General features: G+C 43.7%; 2 protein-coding genes across 4 annotated transcripts; one reads left to right on the top strand and one right to left on the bottom strand.

Moving 5' to 3' along the window:
- Positions 1-4,306: 4,306 nt before the first annotated feature.
- gar1 (GAR1 homolog, ribonucleoprotein) lies at positions 4,307-8,242 on the bottom strand. Its single transcript, XM_018766181.1, has 6 exons — positions 8,111-8,242; positions 7,196-7,350; positions 6,820-6,879; positions 6,560-6,674; positions 5,128-5,250; positions 4,307-4,675 (listed from the first exon to the last, which is right to left on the bottom strand). The coding sequence occupies exons 1-6, from the start codon at positions 8,235-8,237 to the stop codon at positions 4,665-4,667; spliced, it is 591 nt and encodes a 196-aa protein (XP_018621697.1). The 5' UTR covers positions 8,238-8,242; the 3' UTR covers positions 4,307-4,664.
- Positions 8,243-8,953: 711 nt separating this feature from the next.
- lamtor3 (late endosomal/lysosomal adaptor, MAPK and MTOR activator 3) lies at positions 8,954-22,344 on the top strand. Of its 3 annotated transcripts, none has more exons than XM_018766030.2 (7): positions 8,954-9,020; positions 9,239-9,305; positions 10,488-10,522; positions 14,835-14,893; positions 17,449-17,582; positions 21,537-21,600; positions 21,756-22,344. In XM_018766030.2, the coding sequence occupies exons 1-7, from the start codon at positions 8,980-8,982 to the stop codon at positions 21,827-21,829; spliced, it is 474 nt and encodes a 157-aa protein (XP_018621546.1). In that variant the 5' UTR covers positions 8,954-8,979; the 3' UTR covers positions 21,830-22,344. The 3 variants fall into 3 exon arrangements, with proteins under 3 accessions (XP_018621546.1, XP_018621545.1, XP_018621544.2); XM_018766029.2 differs by having other exon boundaries at positions 8,960-9,044; XM_018766028.2 differs by lacking the exon at positions 8,954-9,020 and having other exon boundaries at positions 9,051-9,305.
- The last annotated feature ends 779 nt before the right edge of the window (positions 22,345-23,123 follow it).

The following is a 23,123-nucleotide window of genomic DNA, read 5'->3' as shown; positions in this document are numbered from 1 at the left end:
GAGAACAAGCACCCAGATGGACTGTTCATTATCTCTGGGGACTTTAACCAAGCCGATTTCAGGAATGTGTACCCAAAGTACCATCAACACATCTCCTGCCCCACCAGAGGCTCAAATACCCTTGACCACTGCTACACTTCACACAAAGGTGCGTACCGCTCCCTGCTGCATCCACACCTCGGGCAGTCAGATCACGCCTCGATTCTGCTGCTCCCGGTCTACAAGCAGAAACTGAAGCGAGAGGAGCCTGTGACACGTACTGTTTCATGCGGGCTGTTTTATGTGGTATGCAGACATTTACACAGTACCCGATGAAGTCTGTGACCACTGTGGCATGCGCGGTAAATTGAGAAGCCCTTGACAGGTGTCGCTCCATCTCTCCCTGACAAACTGAACGCATTTTATGGCCGCTTCGTGTTCGAGAACAAAGACCCCCTGGTGCGACTCCCCAGAGCACTGCATGATAACGCCAGTCCAGGACTGCTTTGACTCCGTGGACTGGGACATGTTCAGAAACTCATCCTCCAATCTGGACGAGTATGCCACAGTGGTCACAAACTTTATCGGGTACTGTGTAAATGTCTGCATACCACATAAAACAGTCCACTCATTCCCCAACCAAAAACAGTGAATAAATGCCGAAATAAGATCCGTGCGTGAACTTGTGCATTTCCGTCTGGAGACACGGACGTGTACAAGAAGAGCAAGTACGAGCTTCGCAAAGCCATTGCCAGCACAAAATGGGAATACAGCAGGAAGGTGGAATCAGAGTTTAACTGCACTCAAGATGCATGTAGGCTGTGGCAGGGAATCCAAACATTAACAGATTATAAACCACAGATGTGGACATTAACAGGTGCCGCTCCATCTCTCCGTGACGAACTGAACGCATTTCATGGTCGCTTCGAGTTCGAGAACACAAAGACCCCCCAGTGCGACTCCCCACAGCACTGCATAATAACGCCAGTCTCACTGTCTCTGTAGCACAGGTGAGAAAAACCTTTAGCCCTGTCAACATCTGCAAAGTTGCTGGTCCGGATGGAATTTCAGGTTGAGTTTTAAAAACATGCAGTGAACTGTCTGGCTGCTGTCTTCACGGACATATTTAACACCTCCTTAAAAAGCTCAGCTGTACCCACCTGTTTCAAAAACACCACCATTATCCCCATTCTTAAGAAAAACAAAGTGAGCTGCCTTAATGACTACCGCCCAGTGGCACTGACCCCCATTGCAATGAAATGCTTTGAGAGGCTGGTGCTGGGACACATGAAGGACACCATCCCCGACACTTTGGACCAACTGTAGTTTGCCTACCGCCACAACAGATCCACTGAAGACGCAATATCACACACACTTCACACCATTCTGTCTCACCTGGATAAAAAAAACTGCTATGCAAGGCAATTATTTCTGGACTATAGCTCAGCATTCAACACTGTCATCCCAACAAAGCTGATCCACAAAATACTAGGGCTGGGACTGAGTGCCACATTGTGCAACTGGATCCTGGATTTCCTCACCACCAGACCCCAGCGTGTGCGGATTGGCAGTAATACCTCCTCCCCACTGATCCTCAACACTGGCACTCCACAGGGAAGCGTCCTGTGCCCAGTGCTGTACTACTTGTTTACACATGACTGTGTAGCCAGTCACAGCTCCAACACCATCAAAAAGTTTGCTGACAATACCACCACTGTGGGTCTGATCACCAACAACGATGAGACGGCCTACAGAGTGGAGGTGAGGCTCCTGAGAGAGTGGTGCCAGGACAACAACCTGTCTCTCACTGTCAGTAAAACGAAGGAGCTGGTGATTAACTTCAGGAAACAGGATACGGTTCATGCACCCATCTACATAGGAGGGGACGTTGTAGAGAGGGTCAACAGCTTCAGATTCCTAGGGGTCACCGTCACTGCCAAACTCACATGGACTGAGCACACAGCATCAACCATCAAAAAGGCCCATCAATGTCTCCACTTCCTCAGGTGTCTGAAGAAAGCCTGGATGTCCACTACAGTCCTCACCACTTTCTACAGGTGTGCTGTGGAGTCCATCCTCACAGGGTGTATTACATCCTGGGGTGGCAGCTGCTCCATACAGGACAAGAAAGCCCTACAGAGGGTGGTCAAAACAGCTCAGGGAATCATCGGCACACAGCTACCAGCAGTCCAGGACACCTACACCACACGCTGCCGCAGAAAGATGATGCGCATCATGAAAGATCATAGTCACCCCGCACGGGCAGTTTTCTCTTCTCCGCCATCTGCAAAGCGGCTCAGGTCTATTCGAACCCTCACTGCTAGATACAGGAACAGCTTTTAACCCACTGCTGTAAGAGTATACAACACTAACCAATGTGCCACCTTTAGTAACTAGAGTTGGACTGCTCCACCCAAGCACATTGGTAAATTACACTGTCACCTTAAGCATTCTTATTCTCATTCTCTGGTTCTGAGTTCTCTGGCTGTCAGCTGGTATTATTGTTATTACTGCTGCACTACTCACTGTCATTGTCACTGTTTTGTTTGTGCAGTATTTCTATTGTCTGTGTCTTTGTCCATAGTTTGTGATGTGATGATACTTGTACATGGTACTTGTACCTATGACAATAAACTTGAACTTGAAGAACCTGATCAGTCAGGAGGAAGCCATTTTTCCACATACCGAATATGTACCGTTAGGGGTTTGTTCTACGCAAGAGCAGGTATAACACAAAGGAAAAGTAAAACCATCAATGTTATTTATGGCATTAACATAGCCATTTCCTATCTGGTCTAGCATCAGGGTCTGATTACACAAAGACATGTTGAAGTGATGACACTTTGTGAAAACATAGTGGACCAGTTGCAGTGGTTATGCCCTGGAGGTAGGTTAGCTGTTTAATGGTGTCCTGGAGAGAATGGATAAATCCCCTACGAATTAGATTGCATCCTGCTGAGGCCCATCTTTGGGTTTTAACCCTTCTCCCACAGATAAAGGCTTTGCGAGTCAGATTGTTCTTGAAAGTGGATGAATCACAGTGACATCTACCAATACAAGATTCTATAGGTAATTGCAGAGGGAACAGCAATATCCCTGCATGGGGAGAGTGTGGAATGTATGAACATATCCAATAACCGGAGCTATTAGTGGATGCAGCATTTCCTCTACTTAGCACCAAAAATGTGTTATGTAAGCCTACTTAATGCAAATAACATTATTACAGAGTGGGAGGGATTGATGACATTGTATAGTGCACTGTTTCATAAGAAATATGTAAGATCGTGTGCTCAAGAACTTTTGACAGCAGAGTTAACGTTAGTAGCCACAGAATCAGTGGCAAAATGGTATTCTTCCACAATGGGTTTTAATATCACAGCAGACAGGAATAACTATGGAATCAAAACACCAAAGATACAAAAAAAAAGTGAATTTTATGAGCATTCTCTGACAGCATGGGTAAGAGCAGGTTGGTGGACCCAAGTGCAGAGGTTTATATACAGTGGAACTCAATCACAGTGATCTGGCAAAGAATACAAACTGCATAAAAACCGTGTGGTCTCCATAGCAGGTATATGAGACTTGCCAGGGACTATCTGTCACATCCCCACCTTTATAGGAACAGCAATGGATTGTCATGTACTAGGAAAAGCCTCCCCTAGAGGCCCAAGAAGGGAGTAGCCAGGTTGGCACATTTCTAGTCTTTTTATTTTAGCAAACAAATTAAAGTCTATGCACAACATTAAATTGCATTCAAAACTCCTAAAAGGGTAGCTTACTGTAAAACTTAATACAAGTCTTGCAGAAATCTTTATGAAGTAAAATCTATCATAACTTCCCCACTGTACTGTAACTTACATGCATTCCCCAAGACCAAATGTTACATATTCAATTAAACAAAAAAACATAACTACAGAACTGAAGTATAGATAAAGATTAAAATAAAGGGTGTGGGTCAGTGCTCGTAAATGCCTTCTTGTTTATGTAATTAACGTTTTCCAGCTAGTGTCATTACTGCCAGGGATCAAGCGGGAACTCAGCACCGGATCTGTGATCCCCTCTGAGAAACCATAAGCTGATCAAATTTGTATTGTTATAGACTTCATTCTACACCCACAGCCAATCAAAATAATTTCCAATTTAAAGCCTGCTTAAAAGAGCAAAATGACATGTTCAGGAATTCAGATAATTGCATAAAATGTCAACACATCACAACATTAATTACTGTGTAAGGAAACAGATTCATCCTTGGAGGAAAAGCCCTGTATTTTCTACTGCCAGAACAATAAACTCAGATCCTCACACAATGAAAATGCAAACTTTTTCCTTCATGTTCAAAGGTTTATTTGTTTAAAAACAATCTTATATCGGAAGATGTGGTAGATGGTCCATTGGCAAATCCACTACAAAACATATCCTTGGGCTCCTGTGAAAAATGCTACCCGAATGTCTTTCTTTAGATTACAAATCTTCATATAAAACTAAATGGTGGGGGGAAAATCAAAACCTCAAGGTGTAATATTACATAACAGGAACAAACACTTAAAAGGAAAAATTCAAATGACATTAAAACTGTTCAGCTCCAGCTGAATTTCACATCAATGTTGTCACACCATGGCTTGGATGTACAGTCCACATCAGGCAGACCCAGAAAAGTCTCGATCTGCGTTACAAGGTCCAGTCTGTCATCGCCCACCTGACACCAAGAGAAAAAAAAAAAAAAAAGACGGGGGTCGTTGAACAAAATAGCATAAGGGTTGTGTTTTATTGCTTAAGAGCTATGTTTAAACTTAAGTTACTTTTACTTTTTAACATAAAAGCCATTGTTTGGGACAGTCCCCATGGTTTTTTTTAAAACCTTTTAATGCTTCACTATGAAAACCTGGTTACGTACGCTATAGTATTAAGCAGCTAAATCAAGGAGTTACTAGGTAAAGCTGTCCCATGCTAAGCAAAGCCATTACAATATACAGTAATTTCAAAAATAAGTTGCTTTCCTGGAGAACTGAGTAAAAGGAATTGATGAGCACAATTAATATGTCATTGCTTATCAATCACTTGGAAACATCAGTCACAAGGTAAAACCAGTCACATCCTGCACAGAGCAAATTATTAATTGTAAATGCAAAAAGAGAATTTCAGACTTACCCCTGAACCCACGGCTGTTTCCACCACCTCTGCCTCCTCTAAATCCACCATTGCCACCACCTCGTCCACCTCCAAAACCACCTCCCCTGCCCCGACCTCCACCCCGTCCGCCCCTGAAGCCACCTGCACAAAAACAGCAATCTGTGAAGGAGCCTGCAGGAGGAGGCTTGCAGGTATGGACATGCAGATCACATCTCAGAGCTCCTCTACAAGCTTTACTGCAGCAGAACTTACTGTACCACCTCCTATTCACCGTTTTACAGCACAGGGCATTTACTCAGGTAAAATACTGACCAGTTCCTTTTCATTTTATTCCTTCAATGAAAAGACCTAGATTAAAAAAAATTACCGTAATCTCAGATATAATGTGTACTTGTGGTCACCAGTCTTGCGATAATGTACAAATCTAAACATTGGTGTAATGGCATTGATATGTAGGTTTACTTTAGGGTAAGTTTAGAACCAGATTTATTATGTAATCAAAGACACATTTTAATTAATTTTATTGAATATCAAATATCGATATTCACTAAATGACAACTTCCTCTGATGTTTTGTCTATTTTTTGCAATCATGAGAAGGGTTATATCTTTTGATGCGTCAAAGATATGTCTGTAAATTTATAAACACTCATGCTATAAACATAACTGTAAAAGTTGTGCTGTTTCTGCATTGCTGCCATGTTGTTGCATTATAAAAAAAAAAAAAGTGACTGACACCACAGTTACCACAGGGTCTTCTCAGTTATAGCTTGGATCAGTTGAATTAAGTTCTCAACCATTAGCCCTTCTTTACTAGTTTCACCTGTTATGATCTCAGTAATCACAACCCAGTTTGGACTGTCCAAACCATGTCCGCTTGTTCAATGGGTTTGAATTCATCTCTTTGGTCTTTACTGTTGTGCTTCATTTTTTTCCCTTTAAATATTAAATTAATACAGAAACATTGAGTATCAGGTATCTGTGTTTGTGAGTGTTAAGCATATGGTATGTAATGGCTCCAAAAGAGCTGAACAAATGCAGGTAGATAGTCATACAGTATTCAATTAATGAAGTGAACCTGCCTTGTTATATTGTCTTATAAGTAATTCAATAATTATTGAAGTAATTGGCTGATTTTAACAGGATTGATATTTTTAGGATAAATGAGTGTTAATTTTCTGGTCCAGGAACACAAGTTTTACAACTGAAGCTAATTTTTGCTATGTTCTAGAGTTATTAAAATTCACCTCACAAACGGTTTTTCACAGGAACACAATACTTTCATAAGGTGAAGAAAAACCATTTCATTTTAGAGGAACAACCAAGATTGATGACACAATGCCTTTGCATTACAACAGGAGAGGAGGGTGCATAACCTTTCTGACAACTCAGGACCTGAGTTCACCACTAGGAGGTTCCCTGACAAGTTATAGATATGTAGTGTATCTCACCTCCACGTCCACCTCCTCTTCCACCTCCCCGACCTCCCCTGGGGGCGCCTTTCTCCCCTGGGGGCCGTGGCAGAAAGCGCTGGAGGGGCAGCAGCTTCATTGGGTCAATGTAGAACTGATTGGAAAATGGAAAATTTGTTCATTTTAGGAACATTTCCAGCAATCACAGGTTGATTTTACATGAGCACTATTCAGCAACTCAAAGAAAAGTTCATCAAATCTATTCTATTAATGTCCTCCACTTCCTACATTCTGCCCACCTTCTGTAACTTCTTGAAAGAAGAAGCCTTCATATTTTCTGAAAGTTTAACTGAAAAATACTGAATTATTTGGTTAAGAATTGTAACAGGAAAAGCAGATTAAAACCAGGTAAATGTACTGCTAAATGGCTCATAAATATTTAAAAATGTCTCAGTGAAAAAGACTCAATAGGACATCTAACTGCAAATATGTTCCACACGACATCAATATCGCTGAACCAAACATTCATCCTGATATATGCATACTGAGCTCCACTAAGAGAAACCTGTATCTACATTAAGACCAGAATTATTTTTAAGACAAAAAGGAGCTTGGGAAACTCTCTAATTTGTTCAACAGCATGAAAACATGCAGCAGTTCAGAAAGAAAGGATACAAAATCACGGAGCTGCCCGAAGATTTCGTCCACTTTGCCAATTTGCTCCTTGTTCTCTAGGTAGACAGGAGCATTGAAGTAAGGCACCTTATTCTCCTCAGTGATGCACTTGCAGACAATGTCATCTTCACAGGGGTGCATGAACATCCCCAGTTCTACCATGCAGGAAAAAAGATAAGTTAGTGGTTTAAAAAAAAAAAAAAAAAAAGAGTCGGTATAATCCCACCAGAAAAATTATTAGTCTACCAGGTGAACAATTTTTTATAGTCATACTTTAAAAGAAAGGGAATACACTTGCTCCGTGGCTTAAATATGTTTACATGTTTGATTATACAGTATAAAGGCTCAGATGTAACAAAATAAATTTAAAAATAATTGTTTGCAAGACTATTTCATTTTTATTAATTTCAGCCTTCATTAAAACTACCTTAAAATGGCTGAAAAATAAACTAATTTCTGCAAACTTATTCCCTAGCAATTGTTGGCTGATTCACTCCAGCAACACGTGCAGTGTTTTTGAACTCACAAACAGATGACTCAAGTTGTAAACACTGTGGAAAGGATCTGAAATAATCTGGTCCCACATTCTTGTTCTGTTTGGCTATGCTTTTCCCCAAAGCACCTCCCAGTCTGTACAGTGAGCTATCTAAAGCTATTTACCCATTTTAACCAGCTGTGTATTTTTTACTGGACCAATCATGAAGAACCTTGCTCAGCGGTGGAATTCAAACCTGGGTTTGAATGACATCGATCAAGTCAACAGTTCTAACCACTACTCCACCCCACATAGGCAAACAACACGGTGCATCTGAGAATATCTCTTCATTCAAGCGTATTCATCTAAATCTAGTAGTAATTTATCGGTTATTTGTCGTGTGTGTCCATCTAATTCCAATCCTCGATGGTCCTTCTTACCCACAACATATTCAGGAGGCCCGAAGTCTTGCTGCTTGTAAAAGCCACCTCGGCCACCTCGGCCACCTCCTCTAAAGCCCCCTCCTCGGCCACCACCGCCCCGGGCTCCTCTACCTCGGAACGACATCCCTGCAGAACGGACATCTCCTGCATTACTTCAGCGTTGTTCATCGCATCGGTGCATTCCGTTTTCAGCCAGTAATATATATATATATATATATATATATATATATAAGTTTCATATAAAAACGCCACGACATCATATACAGTCTACTTCATTTACTGAGGTTACTGACTGAAAATGATTATATACTAAGCACAACATGATGAATGCACAGTGACAGTCAGTCTGCGCGACTGAATCAGTCATCAACTCAGTGAATAACTGCGACAAAGTTAAAATTAGGTATACAGAATAGGGTTCTCGCATAAAAAAAGATCTGCACAGTCTAAACGTAACCATTACTAACCTTGTTAAAATCGAGTGGTTAAGCAAAAAGTCAAATTATTTAAGAGCCTAAAGATTCCGGGAATACAGCACACACTTCTCTCCGCACGTGCAATTCACTGCCGTAAAGTAGAGCGCTCGCAACCGGAATCCCCAAATGTCGTAAAACATCCATTTAATGTGAATAAAAATAAAAAAGTAAATTACCTTCAGTTCAACGAGAAACAAAATTGCTATTAAACATGTATACATTTCATTCAAAATCTGTGTCTTACAACGCTGAATTTTATGTTACATATAGTACTCTGTGTTATGCACTAATTTTACGTTGCTTACCCTTCTTTGACGGCATTGGTTTCCCCCCCCCAATTAAGAGGAAGTTGTTGAGTGGAAGAGCGGAATAACTTCCGTCTGCATGTGAATGTCATGTGATATTCATTCCAACTTCAGTGCAACTTTTCAGTGGGTCGTTTCAAAAAAGGATAAGAAAGTGTTTTTGTTTATTATTATATCTGTTATGCTTATGTCACATCTCACCGATATGTTTTCGTTTGTTGTAATAGCTGGAATAGCTAATGCGGAAGAATGGCTATTTTTTATCGTTACGTAGTTTTCTGGTATCGCAGAGTATCGTATTTACAATTCAATATGTATACAGCTTTGTTTTCTGTTTTCCACAGAATTTTTTTCCTTGGTCGCCTCAACTCTACTTCGAATTTAATACGAGAACTTGCAGATATGAGTGATGTAAGTATCATTCAGTATCTCTGAGTAAGCGTAGCGAGATACTCTGGAACAGAACAGTAGAATGTTCACAAACTGCCGATCGAAATCATTCATTGTCTTAAATTCATTTATTCCTTCATTATAACAGGTAATGAATAACCACTTCACTTGCTTGCACTATGCAGGGTCTATCCTGCCTGGACGCATAGGCGCCCAGCACGGTGTACCCGGTCCCGCTTCCTGCCGGACATATATTAACTTACTTACTGAGTAATCACACACATTTCACACACTACTGGAGTACCCAGTTCAACTAAAACACATCTTCGAGGAACCAGAGGACCTAGAATAAACCCATACAAAAACAGGATTCAACACAGGTTTAATGTCTGATCTGCATTTAGTAGACTCATGTGAGAAAATGTACAATTCATATACTGGTTTCTCCTGTTATGAACATCGAATTATGCATTTTTGAAGGTACAAACATTTAAGTTTATTTACCTGTTTAATCATGTATTAATCACATTATTTTAAGCATTCTGTCTCATAAAATTTTGGTTTGCACAGTGAAAAGGATCTGTAAAATGCACTGTTGAAATCAATGTTCAAAGTACATATTACAACTTTATCCATGATTTTTCCATATCATAGTTATGCTGTTACTGTGTAGTGTGTGTGTGTGTGTGTGTGTGTGTATATTAAAAAAACCAATCCTACGCTATATGCGTAATAGCACTACATACAGGATTATCAGTTTATGCATGTAATGCTATGATAAAGTAATGAATGGTTGTCAAAGGAACAATTTTTTTGTATATAAATTGTGTACACTCACACCGGTGTATTTAAGGCTGCAATGCAAGCAATATCTCAGAGCTCACTAGACAAGGTAGAACATGGAGGGGCATGCACCGCAACAACACAAACATTGACAGGTCACAAACAAATTAGTCACACATGTGCAAGGATCCACCCCAGTAACTACTGCCAACACAACCTTCATTAACATGGCACATATTAACACATAGAAACAACTCTGACACATCTATAAAGTAGTGAGAAATCACAAAGCGATGGGGCTAATGGGAAGGCTTTGCCTGTGCCGCTACTAAAATATTTTTGTTGCCAAAATAAATATGAACCAGAAGTAGTTTTTTGAAACCTAAGAACTAACATATATATTTTTTCCCTTCATTTCAGGATCTGAAGCGATACCTCTATAGGCAGTTGCCAAGGTAGGTTAAACGTAACTGTTAATGCTACTTTCTGTGTAAAAAAAAAAAAAAAAAAATGGTTGAATGCATGTATGCACATACAGAGATAGGTATTGTAAAAATAAATAAATAAAGAAAATTACATGTTCACAAATCTGAGTAAAAGTTAAAAAATGTCAGGGTTATAAAAAAAAAAAAAAAAAAAAAAACTGCTTTAAGAATCAAGTTACTTAGATTCAAATTAGGCTTTAGAAAGCTCTGAACCAGTAGCAGTATCGACAGCTTCACTATACAGTTTTAACTGACAAAAAATACCCTTATTTACCTTCTCAATGAATTAATTTTGTTACGTCAGTAAAAATTTCATATTGTCAATTAGACTGAAGTAAATGCAAAACACCCCTCCGTGAACTGCCACCTTAACATGGTGGAGGGGTTTGAGTGCCTGAATGATCTCAGGAGCTATGTTGCCTGGTTGGCTATATGCCCCTGGTAAGGTCTCCCAAGGCAAACAGGTCCTGGGTGACAGACGAGACAAAGCGCGGTTCAAAATCCCCTTATGACTATTAAATCAAGGTTCTCGTTTACCCTGCCCGGTATGGGGTCACCGGGGCCCCACCCTGGAGCCAGGCCTGGGGGGGGGGGCTCGCATGCGTGCGCCTGGGGGGGGGCTCGCATGCGTGCGCCTGGGGGGGGGGGGGGCTCGCATGCGTGCGCCTGGGGGCCAGGCCTGGGGGGGGGGGGGCTCGCATGCGTGCGCCTGGGGGGGGGCTCGCATGCGTGCGCCTGGGGGGGGGGGGGGGGGCTCGCATGCGTGCGCCTGGGGGGGGGGGGGGGGGGGGGGCTCGCATGCGTGCGCCTGGGGGCCAGGCCTGGGGGGGGGGGGGGCTCGCATGCGTGCGCCTGGGGGCCAGGCCTGGGGGGGGGGGGGGGGGGGCTCGCATGCGTGCGCCTGGGGGCCAGGTCTATGCCCACGGGGTCTGGCCGGGCTCAGCCCAAAGCCAAGATGTGGAGCCGCTCTTCGGTGGGCTCACCACCTGCCGGAGAGGACGTAAGGGGCCGGTGCGTTGTGATTTAGGCAGTGGTCGGGGCCGAGTGCCCGGCCGACCCAAACCTCGGGTGCCAACTCTGGCTTTTGGGACTTGGAATGTCACCTCACTGGCGGGGAAGGAGCCTGAGCTAGTGCAGGAGGTTGAGAGATACCGTCTAGATATAGTTGGGCTCACTTCCACTCACAGCTTGGGTTCTGGAACCACTCTTCTCGACCAAGGGTGGACTCTCCACTATTCTGGCGTTGTCCAGGGTGAGAGGTGACGGGCGGGTGTGGGCTTATTAATAGCCCCCCAGTTCAGCCGCCATGTGTTGGAGTCTACCCCGATGAACGAGAGGGTCGTCTCCCTGCGCATTTGGGTCAGGGAACAGTCTCTCACTGTCATTTGTGCTTATGCGCCTAGCGGCAGTGTAGAATACCCGGCCTTTTTAGAGTCCCTGGGGGGCGTGCTGGAAAGCACTCCCACTGGGGACTCTGTCGTTCTATTGGGGGACTTTAACGCCCACGTGGGCAGCGGCAGTGACACCTGGAGGGGCGTGATTGGGAGGAACGGCCTTCCTGATCTGAACCCGAGTGGTAAGTTGTTATTGGATTTCTGTGCTAGTCCCGGTTTTTCCATAACAAACACCATGTTCATGCATAAGGGTGTCCATCAGTGCACTTGGCACCAGGACACCCTAGGTTGGAGGTCGATGATCGACTTTGTAGTCATTTCTTCTGATCTTCGGCCATATGTTTTGGACACTCGGGTGAAGAGAGGGGCTGAGCTGTCAACTGATCACCACCTGGTGGTGAGTTGGATTCGATGGCGGGGGAAAAAGCTGGACAGACCTGGCAGGCCCAAACGCATAGTGAGGGTCTGTTGGGAACGTTTGGCGGAGGCCCCTGTCAGAGAGGTCTTCAACTCCCACGTCCGACAGAGCTTCAACCAGGTCCCGAGGGAGACTGGGGACATTGAGTCCGAATGGACTATGTTCCACACCTCCGTTGTTGGGGCGGCGGTTCGGAGCTGCGGTCATAAAGTCTCCGGCGCCTGTCGCAGCGGCAATCCCCGAACACGGTGGTGGACACCGGAAGTAAGGGATGCCATCAAGCTGAAGAAGGAGTTCTATCGGGCCTGGCTGGCTCATGGGACTCCTGAAGCAGCTGACGGGTACTGGCGGGCCAGACGAAACGCGGCTCTGGCAGTCACCGCGGCAAAAACTCGGGCCTGGGAGGAGTTCGGTGAGGCCATGGAGGAAGACTTTCGGTCAGCCTCAAAGAGATTCTGCCAAACCATCCGGCGACTCAGAAGGGGGAAGCAGTGTTCCTCCAACACTGTTTACAGTGGAAGTGGTGCGCTGCTGACCTTAACCGAGGATGTCCTCAAGCGGTGGAAGGAGTACTTTGAGGATCTCCTCAATCCCTCCAACGCGGCTTCCGTAGAGGAAGCTGAGGCTGGGGACTCGTCCATTACCCTGGCTGAAGTTGCTGAGGTAGTCAAAAAAACTCCTTGGTGGCAAGGCTCCGGGGGTGGATGAGATCCGCCCCGAGTTTCTCAAGTCTCTGGATGTTGTGAGGCTGTCTTGGCTGACACGCCTCTGCAGCATCGCGTGGAGTTTGGGGACGGTGCCTCTGGACTGGCAGACCGGGGTGGTGGTCCCTCTTTTTTAAGAAGGGGGACCGGAGATTGTGTTCCAACTATAGGGGGATCACACTCCTTAGCCTCCCTGGGAAAGTCTATGCCAGGGTACTGGAGAGGAGAATCCGACCGAAAGTCGAACCTCGGATGCAGGAGGAACAATGCAGTTTTCGCCCTGGCCGTGGAACACTGGACCAGCTCTATACCCTCACTAGGGTGCTGGAGGGTTCATGGGAGTTTGCCCAACCAGTCCATATGTGTTTTGTGGACCTGGAGAAGGCATTCGACCGTGTCCCTCATGGCATCCTGTGGGAGGTACTTCGGGATTATGGGGTTCAGGGCTCGCTGCTACGGGCTGTTCGTTCCCTGTATGACCGGAGCAGGAGCTTGGTTCGCATTGCCGGCAGTAAGTCAGACCTGTTCCCGGTGCACGTTGGACTCCGCCAGGGCTGCCCTTTGTCACCAATTCTGTTCATTGTCTTCATGGACAGAATTTCTAGGCGTAGCCAGGGAATGGAGGGTGTCTGTTTCGGTGGCCGCAGGATCTCGTCTCTGCTTTTTGCAGACGATGTGGTCCTGTTGGCTTCATCGAATCAAGAGTTACAGCGTGCACTGGAGAGGTTTGCAGCCGAGTGCGAAGCAGCAGGGATGAGAATCAGCACCTCCAAATCCGAGGCCATGGTTCTCAGTCGGAAAAAGGTGGATTGCCCCCTCTAGGTTAGGGGGGAGTTGCTCCCTCAAGTGGAGGAGTTTAAGTATCTCGGGGTCTTGTTCACGAGTGAGGGGAAAAATGGAGCAGCAGGTTGACAGATGGATCGGTGCGGCGTCCGCAGTAATGCGATCATTGTACCGGTCTGTTGTGGTGAAGAAGGAGCTGAGTCGTAAGACAAAGCTCTCCATTTACCGGTCGATCTACGTTCCTACCCTCACCTATGGTCATGAACTCTGGATCATGACCGAAAGAATGAGATCGCGGATACAAGCGGCAGAAATGAGTTTGCTCCGCAGAGTGGCTGGGCGCACCCTTAGGGATAGGGTGAGGAGCTCAGTCACCCGGGAGGAGCTGAGTAGAGCCGCTGCTCCTCCGCATCGAGAGGAGCCAGTTGAGGTGGCTCGGGCATCTGTTCCGGATGCCTCCTGGACGCCTCCCTGGGGAGGTGTTCCGGGCTTGTCCCACTGGGAGGAGGCCTCGGGGCAGACCCAGGACACGTTGGAGAGACTGTCTCCCAGCTGGCCTGGGAACACTTTGGGGTTCCCCCAGAGGAGCTGGGGGAGGTATGCGGGGAGAGGGAAGTCTGGGGGACTCTGCTTGGGCTACTGCCCCCGCGACCTGGTCCCGGATAAGCGGAGGAAGATAGATAGATGGATGGATAAATACAAAACAAATGGCCTGCTAGGTATTATTTTTAATTAGTTAACCAATGGCTTTGACCTGCAAGACTTAAAATGTCAGATTTACATAATAAGCTATATACAATTACTTACCCATTTATATAGCTGGGTAATTTTTACTGGAGCAGTTCAGGGTAAGGACCTTGATCCAGGGTACTAGAGTAGGAGCTGTAGTCAGACATTTTTTCTTGTAACATTGGCTTCTATCTGATTGCATTTAATGAATCTGTTGTTATGTGTGTTACGTTTTGTCCACCTCTTGTCTCTAGTGTTGAAGGTCTCCATGCAATAGTTGTGACTGACAGGGACGGAGTTCCAGTAATTAAAGGTAATACAGCTGACATTAACACCGAGCTTGTAGTTCTTGACTGTGCCTGACATTTTAGGATTTTTTGATCCAGCATCATTTAGTTTCCTTCCATCATTTACACTCACTGAGACACACACAATAAACCCTGGTTCTGACACGAGGTCACTCCTGTCCGGATCTATACCGGAAGCACAGGGATGGGACACCAGTCCATGACAGGGAAGTCATGAACACATTCAGTCAGTGTGGAGATACCAGTTCACCTGAAACACATCTCAAGTCAAGTAGCTTTATTGTCATTTCAACCATATACAGCTGGTACAGTATACAGTGAAATGAAACAGTGTTCCTCCAGGACCATGGTGCTACATAAAACAACACAGCTACCTACATAGGACTACGTAAAGTGCATGTGTGCAAACAACACAAGACAGTACAGTAATTAGCAAAACAATAAACACAGTAAAAACAGAAGACATTACAATATAACGATAAATGCTATAGATATACTAATTAGCAGCAAAAAGAACTACATTTGGTCAGTACAGTATCGTCGAATGGTGTTCAGTTGCATATGTGTGGGTTGGTTTCAGTCCAGTCCCTGTGTATTGAGGAGTCGGTGGCTTTGGGGAAGAAACTATTACATAGTCTGGCTGTGAGGGTCCAAATACTTTGGTACCTTTTGCCAGATGTCAGAAGGGTGAAGAGCTTGTGTGAGGGGTGCGTGGGGTCATCCACAATGCTGGTGGATTTGCAGATACAGTGTGTGGTGTAAATGTCTGTGATGGAGGGAAGAGAGACACTGATGATTTTCTCAGCTGTCCTCACTATCCACTGGAGGGCTTTGCGATCCAAAACAGTGCAATTTCCAAACCAGTCAGTGATGCAGTTGCTCAGGATGCTCTCCATAGTCCCTCTGTAGAATGTGATGAGGATGGGGGGTGGGAGATGGGCTTTCCTCAACCTTTGCAGAAAGCAGAGATGCTGCTGGGCTTTATTGGCTATGGAGCTGGTGTTGAGGGACGAGGTGAGGTTCTCCGCCAGGTGAACACCAAGGAATTTAGTGCTCTTGAAGATCTTTACAGAGGAGCCATCAATGTTCAGTGGAGAGTGGTCGCTCCGTGCTCTCCTGAAGTCAACAACCATCTCTTTTGTTTTGTCCATGTTCAGAAACAGGTTGTTGGCTCTACAACAGTCCATTTGCTGCTGTGCCTCCTCTCTGTTTATTGACTTGTCGTTCTTGCTGATGAGACCCACCACGGTCATGTTGTCGGTGAACTTGATGATGTGGTTCAGGCTGCGCATTGCTACACAGTCGTGAGTCAGCAGAGTGAACAGCAGTGGACTGAGCACACAGCTCTGGGGGGCCCTGGTGCTCAGTGTGGTGATGTTGGAGATGCTGCTCCTGATCCTGACTGACTGAGGTCTCCCAGTCAGGAAGTTTAGGATCCAGTTGCAGAGGGAAGTTTCCAGGCCTAGCAGGCTCAGCCTTCCAATCAGGTGTTGTGGAATGATTGTATTGAATGCTGAACTGAAGTCTATGAACAGCATTTGAACATACGTGTCCTTTTTGTCCAGGCGGGTGTGGGCCAAATGGAGGGTCGTGGCAATAGCGTTGTCTGTTGAGCTCTTGGGATGATACGTGAACTGCAGGGGGTCCAGTGAGGGGGGCAGTAGGGTCTTAATGTGCCTTATGATATCTGTTTCGACTGTGGGAGACAACCAGAACACCTGGAGGAAACACTTAATGAATATGAAAAGAATGTACAAATTCCAGTAGGGATCGAACCTTTGCCAAATCACACACCCCAGGTGATGTGAGGCACCTGCTCTATGTTTTGTGCCACCATGCCACTCTCACTACTTAACATTCATATTTTTATTAAGTGTGACATTCTGAAAATCAAAAGTTATATTTACAGATATGTTGCAGCATATGAATTTTGATACAGTATTTTTGAGTAGCAGTTGCTTTTCTCCAAAGCAGCTTCCATTGAACTCTCTGTAGTGTTATCAGCCCACACACCTTATTCACCAAGGTGACTTACAATGCTAGATACACTACTTACAATATCCATACATCAGTGGAACACACACACTCTGTCACTCGCACACTATGGGTGAACCTGAACAGCATGCCTTTGGACTGCGGGAGGAAACCCACACAGGGACAGGGAGAACATGCAAAGTCCACACAGACTGAGCGGGGATTAAACCCACACCCTCTCGCACCACCCAGTCACTGTGAGATAGCAGCTCTACTTGATGTGCCACCATGCCGCCCACTTATACTAGTCCCACCACTTTCTGTGACTGCTAACACCACAAAGCACCCTAACGCTGCAAGACACACATAGCATATAGCTTCACTGTTTCTAAGCTCTCTCACTGTTAGATCTAAACAGAACAAACAATGAAATACTGATGGGTTCCATACGTGGCATGGGTTTCAATAAAATTCCCATACACATAGTCTTGTGTACAGTACCAGAAGCCCAGCCTGTGTTGGGGCTGTTACAGTGCAGGTTAGTACAGAAAAGCAGAGACCTGATGCTTTGTTCCTTCAATTGCAGTTGCCACTGACAGTGCCCCGGATTATGCTCTCAGGCCTGGGTTCCTGTCTACCTTTGCCCTGGCCACGGACCAAGGCAGCAAACTGGGCCTTTCCAAGAACAAGAGCATAATCTGTTACTACAAGTCATATCAGGTGAGCCAACACTCACATCACAGTCAAACTGATTTGTGATATCTATGGGCAGACGGTGACATAATAGTCAGGTGTACAGAATTGCATCCTGAATGGACGATCACTTGCAAGCCTTGAGGAGGCACTTCACACAAATGGTTCTAGCAGAATATATAGGTGCATAAATAGATTTTGTCAAAAGAGTTTTTATAAAAGTAGTGATGCATGACAATTTCAGTTACTACTACTCATTCCTCACAGAACAGTAAACTAATTTTGTGAAATCACATTGTTAGGCAAATTCCCTTTGTGAGGAGATCGAATTAACATGTCCTAGGGGAGAAAGAATGGTTTTCAGAGGGAAAATTTGTCAGCTAAAATTGAAATACCAAAAGAATTTTCTTCAGGACAGTAAGAGCTGATTTTTATAATATTTGTAAAAATTATTTCCACCTTGATTTTTTGATGTTATATTTTCATTAATTCATCAATTGAATCTATACAGTGGTCTCACAAGAAGAGTGTGAGACAAAGTGTCCTATGAAATATAAAAATAAAGTTCCCAAGACCACTGTTTACATATTTTATTCTGCAAGGCCTGCAAGCACTTTGTTGAGACCTGTGTAATGTTGCTAATGAATATTTTACTCTAGATGATCTTCATTTGGTCACCATATTAAGCCTTTGTTCACATGAGTGTAAAGATGTTTGTGTTACTATAGTTGTGTATATATTTGTGGTATAGCTGTGCTTGACCACAACAGCTCAGAGGAAGGAGGGACAAGAGAAAATGTCCTCATCACCATTTGTTTAAACCTTCACCTGCAGTAGGAAGGTGCCTGACCCTGAAAAGCAGACCAGAATCAGAAACCTTTCCTGTCTCAATTATCTCACACTCATCAGTCGCTGTCTCTGTAAATATCACAAATAACAGTAGACGTTTCCCAGGTACCTTGAGTTTCTCCTCAATGTTGCTCCCTGAAAGATCCCAGCTTGTCACAATGATTTAAGTAATTGAGTTAATGCATACAAATTAATAGTTTATTTCTATAAAGAGTCAGATACCTCAGTTTGAATCCCACATACCGCTGTTGTATTATTGAGAAGGGTACATACCTGGAATTTCTATAGTAAAAAATGACCCAGATATATTAAAAGCGCCCTGTGTTGCCGGGTTAGACTCCAGCTTGCCTCGACCCCGCTTGGAACAAATGGTTTCAGCCAATGTTTGTGTATGTGTATGTATTAAAGGCTGAATTACTATAGGAAGCATTATAACTCCCATTGGAGAAAAACTCCAGCAGCTGCCTAATGAAGCTAAAGGGATCTGTTAGAAAATCCACCTTTTTTCTGGTACTTTCTTTCCCCTTTCTCCGTCTCCTTTCCCTGCATAAAACGTGAGTCTCTTCTTAAGAATGCATCTTAACTCTAGCAGTGCAACTCTTTTCTCCTTATTTGCCATGCAAACTGCCATCACAATACCCACAGTTTCCTCTTCACACCTTGGGTCATCTCTGCTCAGTTGTCTTTTGTGTGTCCTGACTTGACAGTCTTCACCTCTGTGCTAATTTTCTCTAGTGCCAAACTAATGACAATGCTTGTCATTATCTGAAGCCTCTTGTCCACATCAAACTTCTTTGTTGCCTGAAGCATCTTCATCCAATGGTGTTTTCTATGATTTATGTTCACATTTATTCATTCAGCAGATGCTTTTCTCCAAAGCGATGTACAGCTCATCAAAAATACTGTGTGCATTACATTAGCAGGAAGAGAGACTTAGATGCAGATGTGTGATTCTTAAATGCAGTTAGTTTCTTTCCACCATATGAACCAATGTTCATCACACAAGTAGCTGCATAAAACTTTATCAAGATATCCATGATTCCTGATCACCTTCCTAGTAATTTTTTTTAGGAGATGCATATAAATATTTGTTACATTACAGGAGTAGCTACGTAAAGGTTTGTCCAGGCACAATATTGTAGTGCAAGAACATTTACACCTTACATGAACTTAAGAGATCATGGGCGAAGTGAGTTATGTGTTCAGATGAGTCTTGAAAAGGTGAGTTTTAAGACACTTTTTAAAGGTAGCCAGAGAATCGGCAGTTCTGAGTGAGAGGGGGAGGTCATTCCACCACAACAGAGCCAGAACCGAGAAGCTTCATGCTTTACCTTTTGTGCGTGAGACCACCAAGTGGGCAGATGTGGAAGAACACAGCAGTCTGGTTGGGGTGTAGCAGATGATCAAGTCTTGTAGATAGCTGGGAGCAGATCTATTGATGCATTTGTAGGCCATAACTAGGTCTTAAATTTGATTCGGGCAGCTATAGGAAACCAGTGCAGACAGACAGGTAGAGGAGATACATGGAACGCTTGGGCAAGTCAAACACAACTCGGGCAGCAGTGATCTGTAGCCACTGTAGAGGTTTGATGGCAGTAGCAGGAAGGTCAGACAGGAGAGAGTTGTAGTAGTCCAGGTGTGATGTCACCATGGCCTGGACAAGTAGTTGCACAGAGTCTGTTGTGAGGAAAGGATGGATCCTGCAGATGTTATGCATAAAGTATCTGCAGGTCCAGGTTGTGGCTTCAATGTGCTGAGCGATATAAAGACTTGAGTCAGTCATAACTCCCAGATTCTTAACTGAGGAGGTAGGCAAAATGAGTGAGTTGTCCAGTTTGATTGAGAGATCATGAGAGGAAGACAGGCCAGCTGGGAGCTGTAGGATCTCTGATCAGGAGAGGTTGAGTTGTAGGTGGTGATCAGACATCCATGCAGAGATGCCCCACAGGCAGGCAGAAATGTGCGTGAAAATGTCTGATGCTCCGGGTGTAAATGAGAGGGAAGGCTGTGTATCATCAGTGTAGCAGTGGTAGTTAATCCATGGGAGGCAATAATAGAGCTGAGGGAGGAGATCTAGATTGAGAAGAGCAGAGGACCCAGTACCGAGCCCTGCAGGACACCAGTTGAAAGAGGAGAAGAATGGGAACCCTGCCGGACCAGTTGATAGGATCTGTCAGATAGGTAGGACTCAGTGGTGGTGTTCCTTTGATCCCAAGTTGACTGAGAAAGGAGAGTAGAATCTGGTGGTTGACAGTGTCAAATGCTGTAGACAGGTCGAGGAGGATGAGGACCAAGGAGAGGGAGGCCGCTCTAGCTGACTGGAGAGCACCAGACACTGCCAGGATTTAATGGAGGCCCCTGATCCAACACTTTTACATTTACATGTATTTATTTATTTATTTATTTAGCAGATGCTTTTCTCCAAAGCGACTTACAGTGGATATTGTGTAGTGTTACTAGCCCACACACCTTATTCAACAAGGTGACTTATACTGCTAGATACACTACTTACAATGGGTCACTCATCCATATATCAGTGTAACACACTCTGTCTCACTCACACACTATGGGGGAACCTGAACAGCATGTCTTTGGACTATGGGAGGAAACCTATGCAGACACAAGAAGAACATGCAAACTCCACACAGACTGAGCGGGGATCAAACCATGTCCTCTCACACCACCCAGGCACTGTCGGGCAGCAGCAGTACTCGTTATGCCGCTGTGCCACTTTTCTGCTGCTCTTCTTGTCAGTGAGGCTTGGGCCATCTGGAGGTCTCAGGCACTGTGGGTTGCCCCTTGGCCTGGCCCTTTCTAGTTCTTTCCAGGGATGATACCTGTGTACTCTGATACCTTCTCTACCCAGAAGCATTTCATCTTGGTCTGGTGGATCTTCAGTTGTGCATTCTTACAAACCTTTCAATGATGCAGATGTTCTTACACTAATTCATAACACTGTGATAAATTTCATATGTTCATTCTTTTTATTTATTCAGTTCCTACTTTACTTGGAAGAAGACACCCACTTTTGGAGAAATTCCACACCCAATTTTGAGGATGATGCTGGTGAGTGCTATATTAATTCTATTAATACAAGAAATATTAACTTCTCTTTTTAACTCTATCTTTCAGGTTGTTCAGTTTAACCGGTTACCCTTGGTGATCAGCTTTATTGCAAGCAGTTGTGCCAACACAGGTAAGACTTCCCCAGTGAAAATGAATTCACACCAGATTTAAATTGCTAAAACCTGTGCTATTGTAATGTGGGTTTTGGCAGAGTTAGAATTTCACAAGTAGCAGATTCATCTGTCAGTGGCCTTTTAAGGAAGTGATGTGTTGACTTGTGTCCAGGTTTAATCTTTAGTCTGGAGAAGGAGCTTGTTCCACTTATTGAGCAGCTGAGACAGGTGGTGGAGGTATCCTAAGTAAAGACCATGAGCAAACTGGGGATCACTGAAAAATCTGAAACCTGGGAGCGGATCGTTGTGGATTCTACACTGAGATCCTGAGTGTACATGCAATCAAGTGTGTGCCTTCTTCGCTGTTCCCCTTGCCAGCTGCATTCTGTATCCGTTTGCCTTTTCCTTACTCACTCAAAAAGACATAGTTCCATTACCACCTTTGAAAATGTGCAAAAATTTGGCATGTCTGAAACTGTGATAGGATGCATATCTTTCTACTTGTTGTATTTCTTCATATACTCTATAAATCAATGTTTTTCTGTTCTATGTGCTGTCATAACAGGAAAAATATGCTATTTATTGTCATGGTTTACTTTTTAAAATTCCGGTAATGTCATACTTTAATTATAGATGGTGTTTCGTAAAGTTTATTTTCAAATATTTCTGAAATAGACAAAGCATGAAATCTACTTGTTCGTTGTGCTTCTTTTCTAAATTTACTTTTGATGACAATAGCAGCAATTACTTTTTATACATTTTTTACCATTGCATTTATTTCCAAAGCAAATACTGACAACTGCATTCCTAAGACTAGTACTACAAATACTTGTTTGTTTTTGCAAAATTCATTATGAATTTCCATTATGATTGATATTGACATTTCAGCTTTTCATTTAAAGTGGTTTACAGTAAAAAAAAAAGTGTGCTTTATAGATATAAATACTGTATAGTATATAGAACCATTGGAAGGCAGCACCTATTTGCTAGTGCCTTGAGTGTAAAGATGTTCATGTTATATTTGTTTATAGTATGATTGTGGCACAGCTGTGCATGGCCACAAACGATCAAAGGATAGAAAAAAAGAAAAAAAAAATCATTGGAATAATGTGCATTAAAAATGAGTTCAATTGTAAACCTAATTAAACGACTAATAGAATGTACTCAAGTCATTTGTTAAAAGTTGGAAGAATGTAATAAAAGACGAGGCTGAAAATCACAGCACTGAGAAAACTTAATGACTGACTTTAGACAAGGCAAAGTGAAAGTCCCTCTCATTCAGAGCCAGGTATGGAAATTGAAAATACAGAAGAGTGTATATTAGTTACCACATTTTCTGCTATACTTGTAATTACTTTGACAAATGGGAATTGTCCAGATCGTGAACCTGTGTTGTTATAAAAGACCTCAATTTGCATCCAAAAGACCATTGAAAAAAATTGTCAAAAATATCAGTGAAGTTGAGCTTTGATTATTATGCCATTAGGATGATTACATTTTTATGTGATTTAAAGTGATTTTAATTTGATCATGTTTAATG

Source organism: Scleropages formosus, chromosome 8 (genome assembly GCF_900964775.1).
Source record: "Scleropages formosus chromosome 8, fSclFor1.1, whole genome shotgun sequence".
NCBI lineage: Eukaryota > Metazoa > Chordata > Actinopteri > Osteoglossiformes > Osteoglossidae > Scleropages > Scleropages formosus.
Note: the sequence above shows the minus strand (reverse complement) of the source record. Positions and strands in the feature narration are given on the sequence as shown.

Excerpts from the sequence above, each read along its gene's own strand:
- gar1 (XM_018766181.1), bottom strand. The coding sequence starts at position 8,237 with ATGTCGTTCCGAGGTAGAGGAGCCCGGGGCGGTGGTGGCCGAGGAGGG. Across the intron at positions 7,351-8,110 it reads GCCTCCTGAATATGTTGTGG|AACTGGGGATGTTCATGCAC; the intron begins GTAAGAAGGACC and ends CCTGCATGGTAG. Across the intron at positions 5,251-6,559 it reads AAGAGGAGGTGGACGTGGAG|GTGGCTTCAGGGGCGGACGG; the intron begins GTGAGATACACT and ends GTTTTTGTGCAG.
- lamtor3 (XM_018766028.2), top strand. The coding sequence starts at position 9,144 with ATGGCTATTTTTTATCGTTACGTAGTTTTCTGGTATCGCAGAGTATCG. Across the intron at positions 9,306-10,487 it reads AACTTGCAGATATGAGTGAT|GATCTGAAGCGATACCTCTA; the intron begins GTAAGTATCATT and ends CCTTCATTTCAG. Across the intron at positions 14,894-17,448 it reads CGGAGTTCCAGTAATTAAAG|TTGCCACTGACAGTGCCCCG; the intron begins GTAATACAGCTG and ends CTTCAATTGCAG.